The sequence below is a fragment of the Episyrphus balteatus genome, chromosome 4 (genome assembly GCF_945859705.1).
Source record: "Episyrphus balteatus chromosome 4, idEpiBalt1.1, whole genome shotgun sequence".
NCBI classification, from domain to species: Eukaryota; Metazoa; Arthropoda; class Insecta; order Diptera; family Syrphidae; genus Episyrphus; species Episyrphus balteatus.
In genome coordinates, this window is record NC_079137.1 from 52,835,557 (window position 1) to 52,848,412 (window position 12,856).

The 12,856-nt window shown below is 31.9% G+C and overlaps 1 protein-coding gene across 1 annotated transcript; it reads right to left on the minus strand.

Moving 5' to 3' along the window:
- Positions 1–401: 401 nt before the first annotated feature.
- LOC129918997 (armadillo repeat-containing protein 8-like) lies at positions 402–9,496 on the minus strand. The gene is made up of 10 exons (XM_055999782.1): positions 9,340–9,496; positions 8,997–9,207; positions 6,043–6,252; positions 5,741–5,972; positions 1,944–2,181; positions 1,649–1,864; positions 1,510–1,581; positions 897–1,451; positions 660–832; positions 402–583 (listed from the first exon to the last, which is right to left on the minus strand). The coding sequence occupies exons 1-10, from the start codon at positions 9,361–9,363 to the stop codon at positions 547–549; spliced, it is 1,968 nt and encodes a 655-aa protein (XP_055855757.1). The 5' UTR covers positions 9,364–9,496; the 3' UTR covers positions 402–546.
- Between the last annotated feature and the right edge of the window lie 3,360 nt (positions 9,497–12,856).

Here is a 12,856-nt window from a genome sequence, read left to right on the forward strand (position 1 = left end):
CCGATGTCTATCATGCATTCTACAGTAGTTTCTTTTTTCTTCAGTCCGACGGTGATGCTGCTGCGAAATCCAAAAAGAGGATGAATAGTTGAGTCTTGTGTTTTGAATCCATACTGAAAGTTAGTTATTAATTACATATATATCTTTCAAAGCAGACTTTTTTTACTTTCTCAGTAATAGAGACTGGAGTACTTTGCTAAAGCAGAAAATTTGTAGGATGGGCTTGTATCCTTCCACGGTATCCCTGTCTGAAGGAATTATATGCTCCCAAGCATGGCTTTGATATTAAAACTTTCCAATTCAAGTCAAAAATTTTTGGGTTTCTTGCATTTTATTTTTCTTTAATGTTAATGAAAAAAATATTGAAAGGAGGATTGTTTAAATTTTTGTTTAACTTTATTTTCTTCAAAATTATCTACACTAAATTATTACATCATCTCTATACTCTACTACTCTTTTTTTTTACTTCGAAAACGTAATATTTTTTTGTTTTGTTTATATTTTTTTGTTTGTTGTTGTATATACAAAATCAAATGATTTTAAATTTTAGGAAAATAGTAAACGTTTAAGTATGCTCCGAATTCTACAAAATAGAAATATTAAAGAATATTTTAAAGTTTATTTATTAATTTTGTTTTGAAAATTTTTATCATACTAACTCTTCATAAGCTTCTGTTCCTTCAGATGTTTTCTCAAAAACTTCATTTAAATTGGATATAATGCCTAGTTCGTTAAGTTTCGTATATCTTTCTCGTGATCTCGAATCTTTTCGACGTACAAAATTTCCTATAGCAAATAATGTTCCTGCTTGAAGTTTTAAATCCTTGTGGCTCTACAAATACCAAAAATATAAAATAAATCTTACTACATTTTTAACATTAGTTTTTCAAATTTACCAAAAAACTTCCCAGACGTGTCAATACTTTATCATCGTCAATAATATAATCTTTAACTTGGGCGCCAGCCGCAATATTACCCACTATACATAGAGCCTGCTCTTTCACTTCAGAGGGATGTTGCGAATCCAAAACCATATTAACTGCCTGCATTACCTGTGACGAATATTCCGACATAATATCGTCAATGTGTAGAGATTTGCTAAGTAGATTTCTTAACAATCCAAGAGTTTTCATTATCACTCTTGTGTCGGAATCGTTAAGAAGCTCTAGAATTTTATCTGCTCCAAGACAATTTATAATTTTTGTTTTAACATGCTGCTCAGCCTGAAAGGCCATATTCATTAAAGCCCAACTTCCATTCAAACGCAAGGCAGGGTCGGCATTTTCTGTAAGTTGACACAACATTTCCACAACTCCTGAATCGAGCATGGGTTCTTTTGCTGGTGAGAACTCAAGCAAAAGATTGCAAATTGTCGATGTTACAACGGTAAGTAATTCATTTGATGGCTGGCCGGAGAGGAGTGCCATTAGTGGTTTCCACACCGAATGATCCTTCAATGTATTTTGCATTAAAAAAAAGCTTTTCAAAGGTTAAAAAATAATAACTTACTTGAAAAGTTGTTCTTAACTGTTGTACAGATCGGGAGAGTGAATGTAAACATCTGACTGCAGCTAGTCGCACCTTGTTTTTAAACGGTTTGGAAAACATAATTTACTTTATCAAATTAAATAAATTTTAAAAAAATTACCTGAGGATTTGAATCACATAGACCCTCAAGAACTTTCTCCATCAAACCTTTTGTCTCAATTATTTTCTTCCTAATATCTTCATCGTTAGCTCCGAGCGAAGCAAAACATCGAAATGCCGCTTGCCTTAGCAAAGCTAATTGACTTTGTAGGAGCTCTGATAACGATTTTATTAAATGATTACAAATCGCAGCGAGACGTTGTAATTGCGAATCAATCTACTTATAATACTTACGATTATGTTTAAACTATTCAGCAAATATTTAATTTATTTTTGTTTTTATTTGAATTAATTACCTCGGCTAAATAAGCCAATGTTTCTGCTGCGGATGCTCTTGTGTATTGATCGAAATCATCGGTACATAGCCTAGCTAGACAAGGAAGGGTTTTGTAGACGATTCTGTTGTCTGTTGGTGGAAGAGTGCCCGATCGATGTATATACGTTAGACATCTGGCGGCTGTGAGTTGAATTTCTGGATTACGAGCTCTTGACAGTAATGACGAAAGGATGTCAGGCATTGATCTGCCTTCAAAGCTGTTTAAAAAACAAAAAAAGGATTGCTCTAGAAATTGATCACGACGAAACTGGAGAATTATTTAAATTTTGTAATCACAACATCTCATAATGATTTTGGGGTCAAACATAGTTTGACCATTTCTTGAAAATTAAAAATCTAACTGGACAAAATTTAAAACAAAGTTTAGCCACTTGATTTTATACTATGAGCTTAGCTTCTCAATACTGAGTGAAAGTTAGTTCTTGTCAACAGTTGAAAAGAAATATCACGGAGTATTTTATTTTTCGTTTGAGTTCGGTTGACGATTAAAAACGCTACGCTGCTTTTACGGTCGCATTTTTTTTTAAATTATTATTGCTAACCTGTATTTGAAGGTTAAGAAGCAAAATTTATCTATAATAATTACCATTGCAATTATTAAAAAAAAATAAATTCTGTGAGAAGGTTTAAAAGTCCAAAAACATTTTTTTGTAGTTTTTCAAATAGAGTTAAAGTTAAGTACTATTTTTGCAGTGATCGCAGAGAGATAAGCTAGTGACATATTTCGTGTTTTCTCGGCCACCATACAACTTTTTTCACTTTTCAGAAACAGACAAAATTTTCAAAAAAAAAAACAACTTTTCGAAAAATGGGTAAAAACTGCCAAATACGATCGAAAAGAAGTAGTTTTTAGGCATCACCTTTGGAACATTCGTGAAGATGAAAAAAAAAATTTAATATAAAAGTTTTGTGCTTCAAGTTAAGCGAAAAAAAGACAAAAAGTGGAAGGCACAGAAGACTGCTCTATTACATATTGCTTGACCAAGACTATGGCTCGTAAGCAAAAAATAATGAGCTTAAGGTCTTATCTCATTTTCTTGAGATAGATCTCTAGAAAATGTACTGAAAAGTGAGATAGAGCTTAAGCTCATTCTTTTCGCATATGAGCCTATGTGGTTACTGAATTAACAAAAACAAAAAGTATTTTTAAAAAAATTAAAATTGCGGTAAAAATGTGAGAAACGGAAGGTTCAAAGTCTCCTAAGTGCACCTAGCCCTACATAAAATCTATAGTACTATCATTTAGAAAAATAGCGCCAACCAAAAGCTAACGAACGAACTAAAAATGATGTAAAATTTCAAACAGAAATGTATATCTCATCTCCTTACTCCAATTATTGATTATTGAAATTGATCTAAGTGCCCTCGCGACCACTCAGCTAACGAAGAAAAAAAAAACTCACTTCATGATAGTACCATAGATTTTAAATACACTTAGCGCTAGCCATCAGGAAATAGTTAAAACCATTGAAATCGCTCTTCGCGAAATTGAAAAAGCATATTCCCAACCGTAAAAGATGATGCCATTTTGTATGATTTTGAAAATCAGTGCTAAAATGTTTAAAGCAAGAAATTAAGAAAATAATTTATTTATATATATTTGTTACAAATGTGGGTAAAAGTCCTATTTCATAATAGAAACAAATATTTTTAAGTGAATAACTTTAGATTTATGACCTCGGTAAGAGTTTGTAGAGTTTGAAATCGGTTAGTTATTGTGAAGTTAAGAGAAATTCGTCAAGAGTTTAAAACTTTTCATATTTACGATAAATCCTTTTCAGATCTTAAAACTGAACTTGTATAAACTTCCTATAAAGGACAAAACAATTTTAAAATGGAAATTATAACTCGTAAAAGATAAAAAAAAAAGATAAAATTCACGTACGTCTTAATTTGGGCTCAATAGTAAACTAATGAGCTTCCTTTGAAGCGCAAATTGTACGGTTGAAGGGATAAGTGCACTTAACTATTTCCTCTGAACATTGTTTATAAAAATAGCAATACAACAAAGAGAGACATGAAACACTATGCCAGTGGGGGACGGAAGTTAATGTTCAGTTATCTATCTATCCACTATCATTTTAAATTTACATTCTATTAAAGAAGGAGATTTATTACACACTGATGTTACTATCATCAGCAAAACAGTTAATTAGATAAGAAGTTTTAGACATTAATGTAAATATATATATAGTTGAAAAGCTAAATAAAGGAGATGGCACATTTTTGGGCCCAGTGTGTTCACTTACGAAATGGGTATCAAATGAAAGGTGACGGTAAGCACATTACGTGGGTAAAATATTTTCAAATTCGTTAGTGGTTTTTTGGAGATATTTGAGTTTGAAGTTTCGGATTTCAAAATCAAGATTTCAGCTATTTTTGCGATCAATTAATCGTAGAATGCGTAGAAAGGACTTTTTAGATTGGAAATTAGTTAATCTTTCTTTTTCTTGTACATCATTTTTCTCTAGGAGTTATACTTTCAGAGTAACAGAACCGCAAAGTATCTCATTCTCAGTAATTCCGCACTTAACTCTAAGGGTTGTTTAAAATATTTAAAATATCAAAAAACACACAATTTTCGGTAGTGTAACTCTGAAATTATAACTCCTAGAGAAAAATGATGTACTAGAAAAAGAAAGATTAACTAATTTCCAATCTAAAAAGTCCTCTCTAGTTTTCTGTCCGACCAGTCGTTCTCGAGATATTGAGACAAATGCGTTTTTCAAAATGGCGGTCGCCCCACAAGACCAAACAATACGCAATCTGAGATTTGTACTTGGGATAAACCCCTCTTCAATACTGCATTCAAACTTAGCTCACGTCATAGCTTTTTCCAGATTTTTCCCCATTGACTGAACTATAGTTTCTATTCTTATTATTTAATAGGCATATTTCAGCGCGTTTTTGTGTATTTTGCTTATTATAAGGTTTTTGTATGTTTTATAGAACTATTTTATATATAGAATTCAAGGTAACACATTAAGCTATCGAAAAATTACAAAAAAAAAGTGCATGTCACCACTGAATATTTTGATATTTCGATGTGCCAAATGCCTCGCTTAAAAAAATCACCTTTTGAGAAGTAAATACCTAATATGTATTATTTTTTTTAACAAAGAAAAAAACTTTTGATACAGATTTATAGACAAGAGAAATACCTTTTATTTGATACTAATATTATTTCTGTACACCCATTATTACGCATTCTACGATTAATTGTTCGAAAAATTAGCTGAAATCTTGATTGTGAAATCCGAAACTTCAAACTCAAATATCTCCAAAACCCCACTAACGAATTTGAAAATATTTTACCCACGTAATGTGCTTACCGTCACCTTTCATTTGATACCAATTTCGTTAGTGAACACACTGGGCCCAAGCTCCATAGAAAAATGTGCCATCTCCTTTACATACATACATACATGATATCATTGATAAATGAATTAGGTATTTCTAAAACAAGAGTTATATTTCATACCTACGTAACTCGACTTTGACTACCGCAACACCTGTTGTGCGATTTTTCTCTAACTAACTTTATGGTTATTAAAAAATAGTAAAGCACATTTATTCTGTAGTGTTGTCATTGATGTATATTATCCTCACAAATCAATTGGAAATAGAACGTCTATCCTATTTTGTTTGTGTTTTGACCCAATTCAGACCCTCTAACTTTTCGTCACATTTCAACCAAATTACCCTAAATAAGCTATCAAAACAATACTAGTTATTGTTATTTAGTTATTTTCTTACCTTGTTACACAAACATTATCAGAGACACAACGATTTGTGAAGCACATACAAGCCAAACACCTCAATGCCGGAACTTGAAGAACATCGTGCTGGGAACTTATCATGCGGGCTAAGAATATTATTGCACCAGCTTGACACAATAGAATCTGTTCGTTATATGTGTTGCATATTGGAACAAGAATACTTGTAACATTGGCTTGAATTTGCAAAGAGCTATCAACAGATGCTAGACCTAGAAGATACAAATAATTTAACACAAATTAGTCCTAAATATAAAGATAAGGTATATTTTCAATGTTTACTCATAAGATGCGGTAATGTCATGGTATTTGTATACAAGAGTCCAACTGGAGCAAAGGGAAATTGATAGATTGATCGCAGAGCTGAAAGACAATGCGCAACGATTCTTTGGTCAACATTTGGGATTAGAACTTGGGCAATTAAAAATCGCACAATATCATAGTCGTCGATTAGTTTTTGAACTTGTTCTGCTGATCCTTTAGCAAGAGAACCTTTTAAATTAGAAAATTAAAAATTATTAATTGCAATCGGCAGAAATAAACAAAAATAAGAATGACAAGCATTTATGATAATTGAATCGGTCATTGCAAAACCCACTTAAGTTAATTTTTTTGCTAAAAAATGGCCTAAATATCTTATTATACACCCAAGTCAGTTAAAAATTGACAAAGCTAGTATTTTTGCACAATTTGGTGCAACAAAAAAGTATTAAATTGCTAAATTTTATTTTTCTACTACTACAACTACAAATAGACAAATTTTGCACCATTGTATTTTTTATATATAGCAAAAGTACAAAAGTATACAAAAAATTTTAGTCTGTACCTACATATATTTGGTTATTTTAGTGTAAGAAAATGTTACACTTTTGCAACGATAAGAGACCATTAGCATCGAATCGGGAATACCCTTATTGCTTTTGTTTGCCCTAAATCCAAATTTTGGAAGTATATTGAAGAAAGAAAGTAGGTCTCTTTACTATGTTCGACAAAACATACTAAGTCTTGAGTAAAGTAATCTTTAAATGATAGTTTTTGTCACACAGAGTAATCTTTGTCAAAAAGTGAAATCTAATTTATTTCATTGTTTTATTCTTGAAATCCCAATAAAGCACAATATACCGCCAATTTAATTTTTTTTTTTGTAAAAAATCTGCACTTGGTTTTCGGTTATATCTTCGAGTCTACTCAAATAATTTTTTAACCATAGTAGACTCTTCTCTTGTTGGAATTGTTAGACCTTAAACATCAATTTAAAATTAGCATTGTAATGCAAATGCGCTTAATTTGAACATGTAAATTACAAAGGCTAACAATAATAAACTTTTATTTTTTTGTGTGCTAAACTCGGCTCTGCAATATTAGGCCCCAGTAAATAAGGCCCCAAAAGAAAAAATGAAATAAGGCCCAAAATTTGGGTATTTTTTTTCATAATGAAATTATGCTGCAATGAAATAAGGCCATAACGAAATGAAACAAATCAGATTAGGCAATAACTTCTTTTGACCTTTATTTGGAAAAATAAACTCAACCTCCAATTTTTCTTTTTCATAATGACTTTATTTTAGATAAATCGCTCGGTTTTGTCAGCTATTGTGTTACTTACTAATGCTTTCAATGTAAAAATATTGCTCTAAACCATCAGCGATTCCACAATAAGCGGTACTTTCACAAGCGGAATTTCACAAAAGTTTTTTTTGAAAGACAATTCAGTTTAGCATTTTCATGCAAATTATAAAAAATGAAATAAGGCCCCCAAAATTAGTGGTGTGGTGTTATTTTATTGGGGCCTTATTTTATAATGAAATTATGCCTCAAAAACAAAATGAGATAAGGCTCCAAAAATTAAACAACACCCCAAAGGAGAATGGGCATTTTGGACGTTGAGCGGCCATTAATAAAATTGGTATCAAATAAAAGGACTATAACTTAGGAAAAACTTTTACTATGGACGTTTCGCAGTATTGCGTTAAGAAAATGCAGTATTAGTATCGTTAATGCATTATTCAATGTATGAACGACAAATTGGTTTATATTTTTATTTGGAACATAAAATATGATGCTCTGTCATTTTCCCTGAGTCTGAAGTCATTACTCTTGAAAATCCGACCAATAGAACTCGTAATATAAGATTTTTAAGACAACCCCTTCAAGATTTTGTTCGAAAGTTTTCAAACAATTCAAACTAACAAAAAATTGAATAACGAAACTTTCAAAATAGTCTTGAAACTGTTGTTTTAAAATGCTTATAGTTTGGGTTCTAGTGGTTGGATATTCAAGATAAAGGTCTTCAGATTTAGGGAAAATGAGAGTATCGTATTTTGCACTTACAATACACACATAAGATACAACTTTGAGACATAAAGTGCTATATGCAAACATGCATTTTATCCGTTTTTGGAGTACGTCACAAGGATAAAACTTCTCCACAATATATTTAAACCTTAATTATATCAAGAAATAACAAATTCATTCCTGGCCGCGCAACGTCCACATTCCATATAAACTTGCCCATTCTCCTTTGAGAAATTTCTTTCTTGTTGCTTTGTGTGTATATTTTGGGGCCTTATTTTATTTTTTTTTTTGCGGCCTTATTTCCTGGATCCGCTGAACTCGAATCCGAAATCAAAATATTCCAACGTTTTCATAAATAGTGCTTTTGAAGGTAGTGCATTTTTGAGGTAGGGAATTTTTAAAGCTACGGCATCTTATAAAAGTTGGGCATTTTTAAAGCTAGAGCTTTTTTGAAGGTAGGGCTTTTTTATAAGGGCAGCCTTTTTGAAGTTAGGGCATTTTAAAAGCTAGAGCATTTTTGAAAGTAGGACATTTTCATAACTAGGGAATGTTTGAAGATAGGACATTTTTAACAAAGGGAATTATTGAAGGCACGGCATTTTTATTTGAAAAGTATTTTTGAAGGTAGGGCATTTTTGAAGGTAATCCCTTTCTGATGGTAGGGCATTTTTTAATATAGGACATTTTCCAAGGTAGGTCATTTTAAATTTAAGGGCTTTGACCCTCAATGCCCCCTCTATGGGCCTGGACTAGGACCGGTATTAGCGTTAGGACTCTGTGAAGGAATCGACACTAAATTAAACTTAAGAGTTTTTTGAGATTCGTTTGCTTGAGCATGAAACAGTTTTAATTGGTTCCTGAAAAATTCAAAAATTGTTAAACTTAAGTGGTTTTTTTTAAATGACCTATTCAATTATATTGTATATATATATTATATCTACCAATGACAATTAAAGCATTCAATCGAATATTAATATCCTCATCCGAATTGCCGATTTTCTCCACCAATTTCGGCACGATTCCTTGAGATATCACATAAGCCTTTTGGCGATTACTGCCAATTACGGCATCAATTATATTGGCTAGAGCTTCTTCACACTGTAATTTATCATTGCCACTTAGTTGGTCAACATAAGAACCACAAGGAATTCCCTATAATAAAATTTTTAAAATTAATTTCAAGAGCATTTTTCATTATTTTTGGCAAGTGGATTAGGTATTTTTTTTTGCGGAACTTTTGCATGTTGAGGAATTTGCAATAAATGTTTGTATATAAATTTATACCTGTAATAATATAACACTGAGCATTTTTAAATATAGGTTTGTTTTTTGTTTTTTTAATAAATAATACGATTTAAAGAAATAACAAAATGTATATGTACAAATGAAACATAAATAAAACACATTTAGGAAAATACAAGAATTATTTTTTTATATGAAGTTAAATTTGTCAAAAGATATATAAATTTCCAGTGGGTTTCCAAGAAGAGACATAGGTTTCCAGTTTGGTGTTAAATTTGATTTCCATGGTTTTTTTGCATGTGTTTGGGGGAAGGATTTTTCAGTTTTTGGGTAACGTGTACACTTAAAAAAAGCCCGTTTACATTCAACGATTCAAAGGCATAAAGGCTTAACTACATTCACCACTTTTTAAAAAAGTACAAAAGTGAAAATATTTTTTTTCTCGCAAACGCAATTTTTTTGTAAAAAAGAGTAAACAAAATGTTTTTTTGGTTTAAGTTTTCTGCATCATTTGTTTTTATTTCCCAGCCCGAAAAACAATACAAAAATGCGTTTGAAAATTTTCACTTTTGTACTATTTCACTTATTGAGCCAATGTAGTTAAGACTTCATGCTGGATTTACATACGTCTGCATGCAGAAAAGTAAAGAGGGATAGATACAATATGTACAATCCGTACTTATGAAGGAGATGCATTGATGAAGACGAACATGTTCGTCTTCGCCATAATCTTCCTATAATAGGTGTGTTTTTTATTACCACCGGGCTTAACTGGTTAAAAAAAAACGCCTCGAGGCTTAGCGAGAAAAATTGGCAGCACTGCATACTAAATGTTCCGAAATCAGCTGACACAAAAAAATATAAAGTTGTCATATATTTAGCTTTTGGGGTTTCTTGTGTGTTTTTGAAAAAAAAAAGTTCAACTAACTATTAAATAAATATTTAAAATAATAATTGTCCTTCCAAACATCAGTTTTGATGTTTTTAAACAAATTCTAAACAATTTACGAACAAGTTTATTTGGTAGCACAGATTTAAATCTTTTGAAAAATCTAAGCCCAGAGAATTCTCCGGGCTTAACAGCTAAGCCCAAGAGGCTAAATTGTTGTTGCATTTAACATGTAAATTCCTTAGCCCCGACTGCGTTTTTTTTTTTGTCCAGTTAAGACCGGTGGTAATAAAAAACACACCTAATCTGCATTTGTGAAGATGTCTACCATGGTGTAAAAAGACAAGGTATGATCTTTAGAGGCGCCATCTTACAAAATGGGGTAATAAGGTTTTGACGTTTGGCATTTGGCAAAGTCAAAAGCAACAACAATTTCCAAGACAAATTTGTTTACAACAACAATTTCAATGGGCAGCTGTCAAAACCTTAAGTAGCCATTTTTAAGTTTTGACAGTTCTCGATACAGAGTTTTTTCTAATGATCATACCTTCTCTTTTTTACCATGGATGTCTGCATTTTCATCTACTCTCTCTATCCAACATCTATGGTTCTTAAATACTGTGTCTCCTTTCAATGCAGATCTGGAAATGCAGACGTATGTAAATTCAGCTTGAAGGTATAACTACAACGGCAACTTTTTGCAAAAAGGCAAAAAGTGAAAATTTTCAAACTCATTTTGTGACAGTTTTTCCGACCACAAAATTAAAAATAATGATGCAGAAAGTTTATTTTTTGTTCAAAAAAAACAGTTTTGTTGGTTTTTTCCTAAAACAAATAGCGCTGAAAAGAAATAAAATTTATTTACTTTTGTAAATTTACCACTTTTTCACTTTTTAGGTCATTGTAGTTATACCTTAAAAAGTGAAAAAGTGGGAAATTTACAAAAAAGTAAATTACACGACCACTTTTTGCAAAAAGTGAAAATTTTCAAACGCATTTTGTGATAGTTTTTCCGACAGAAAAATTTAAAATATTGATGCAAAAAGATTTGTTTTTTGTCTTCAAAACAATTTTAGTAGATTTTTCACAAAATAAATGCCTCTAGAAAGAAATAAAACAATTATTACTTAGTACTACGATTAAAACTTGATTTTCTACTCAAGGACATAGGAATGTTTAGTTGTACTAGATTTCTACTCACGAGTAAAGTACCACCCCTCAGCACTCTGCCACACTAGGAAAACATTTTTGAGGAACTACTTCTTTAATAAATTAGAAGAACTCTCAGGCAACAGCCTACTGAACACTTTCTCATGAAGTTAAAATACTTCAGGGTATCACAAGGGATCTACATTGATCTTAATGCAACAGTACAACTGTCAGCTCATATAACCTAACCTAACCTAACCTAAAGTATACCACCTCCAATAGAACAGGGCTGTTATATTGTATTGTTGTTAGTCAACTATTAAGCGTGGTACCCAGATCGAGCTAAATTTTAGCCATAAAGGCCCAAGAGACACGACTCTTTTTTCGAATTTTCTTTGAAAATTACCTCTGTGAGGCGCGTACTATTACATATGATGTCTCTTTTTTCTTAACTCAAGATTGACGTTTCTCTTCTCACTTTATTTCCACTAAAGCCTGGTACGCTGCTCGCGCTAAATTTTAGCTCCCATACAAATTATCGAAAATTTTTATCTGAGCTAAAATGGATCCCATACAAATTATCGATAACTTGTATGGGAATTTTATCTCAGCTAAAATTTAGCGCGAGCTGCGTACCAGGCTTAAGCCTGGTACGCTGCTCGCGCTAAATTTTAGCTCCCATACAAATTATCGAAAAATTTTATCTAAGCTAAAATGGATCCCATACAAATTATCGATAACTTGTATGGGAATTTTATCTCAGCTAAAATTTAGCGCGAGCAGCGTACCAGGCTTTAATCTGAAATACACACAAAATATTCGTTTGCATTGTGCACTCCACCACTAAAGCCAACGGTGGTCTCAGTCTCAGAATTTTGGTCTGAAACTCTCCTGTCAGATGATTTTTTTGTTTCATCTTTTTTCCTTTGGCCTAAAATAAAGTATTAAAAGTATCTACTGCGACTGCGAATGTCGTTTTCTATTGACGAGATTCAGAATCAGATTTGTGTATCTGACAGCTGAAAGAGGGGGTGAAGAGGGGGAAAAAGTGGAAAAATCTCAGATTTTTTGCGGCTTGAGATTCAAAAAAATGAATCTGAGATTCAAAAATCTGAATCTGGATTTTTATCAAGATTCACGCATACAAGCACACATACTTTATCTTAAAAAGGTTTTTTTTTATACGCACAGATTTCATACACAGTTACAAAACTAGATTTCATATTCTATTTCCAGTGGAAAATCTGAGATTTTAACACGAAAATCTCAAAAGCAAATAGAAAACGACATAGGTACTTCTGGTTGTATTCAACTCCATTTCTTCTATAGAAAAAATGTCTTTAAATGGATTCATAAGTACTAAAGTACTTTTCTGAGCCCAAAGGAACACAGCCAATTTCACCGTGGATTACAAGAACAATAAAAAATTGTGTACTTCTCACACGGCAAAAAAGAGAAATCGCCGCTGGAAAAAATCGTTAAATGTAAACACACTCTTAACCAGAAAAATTTCAAATTTTC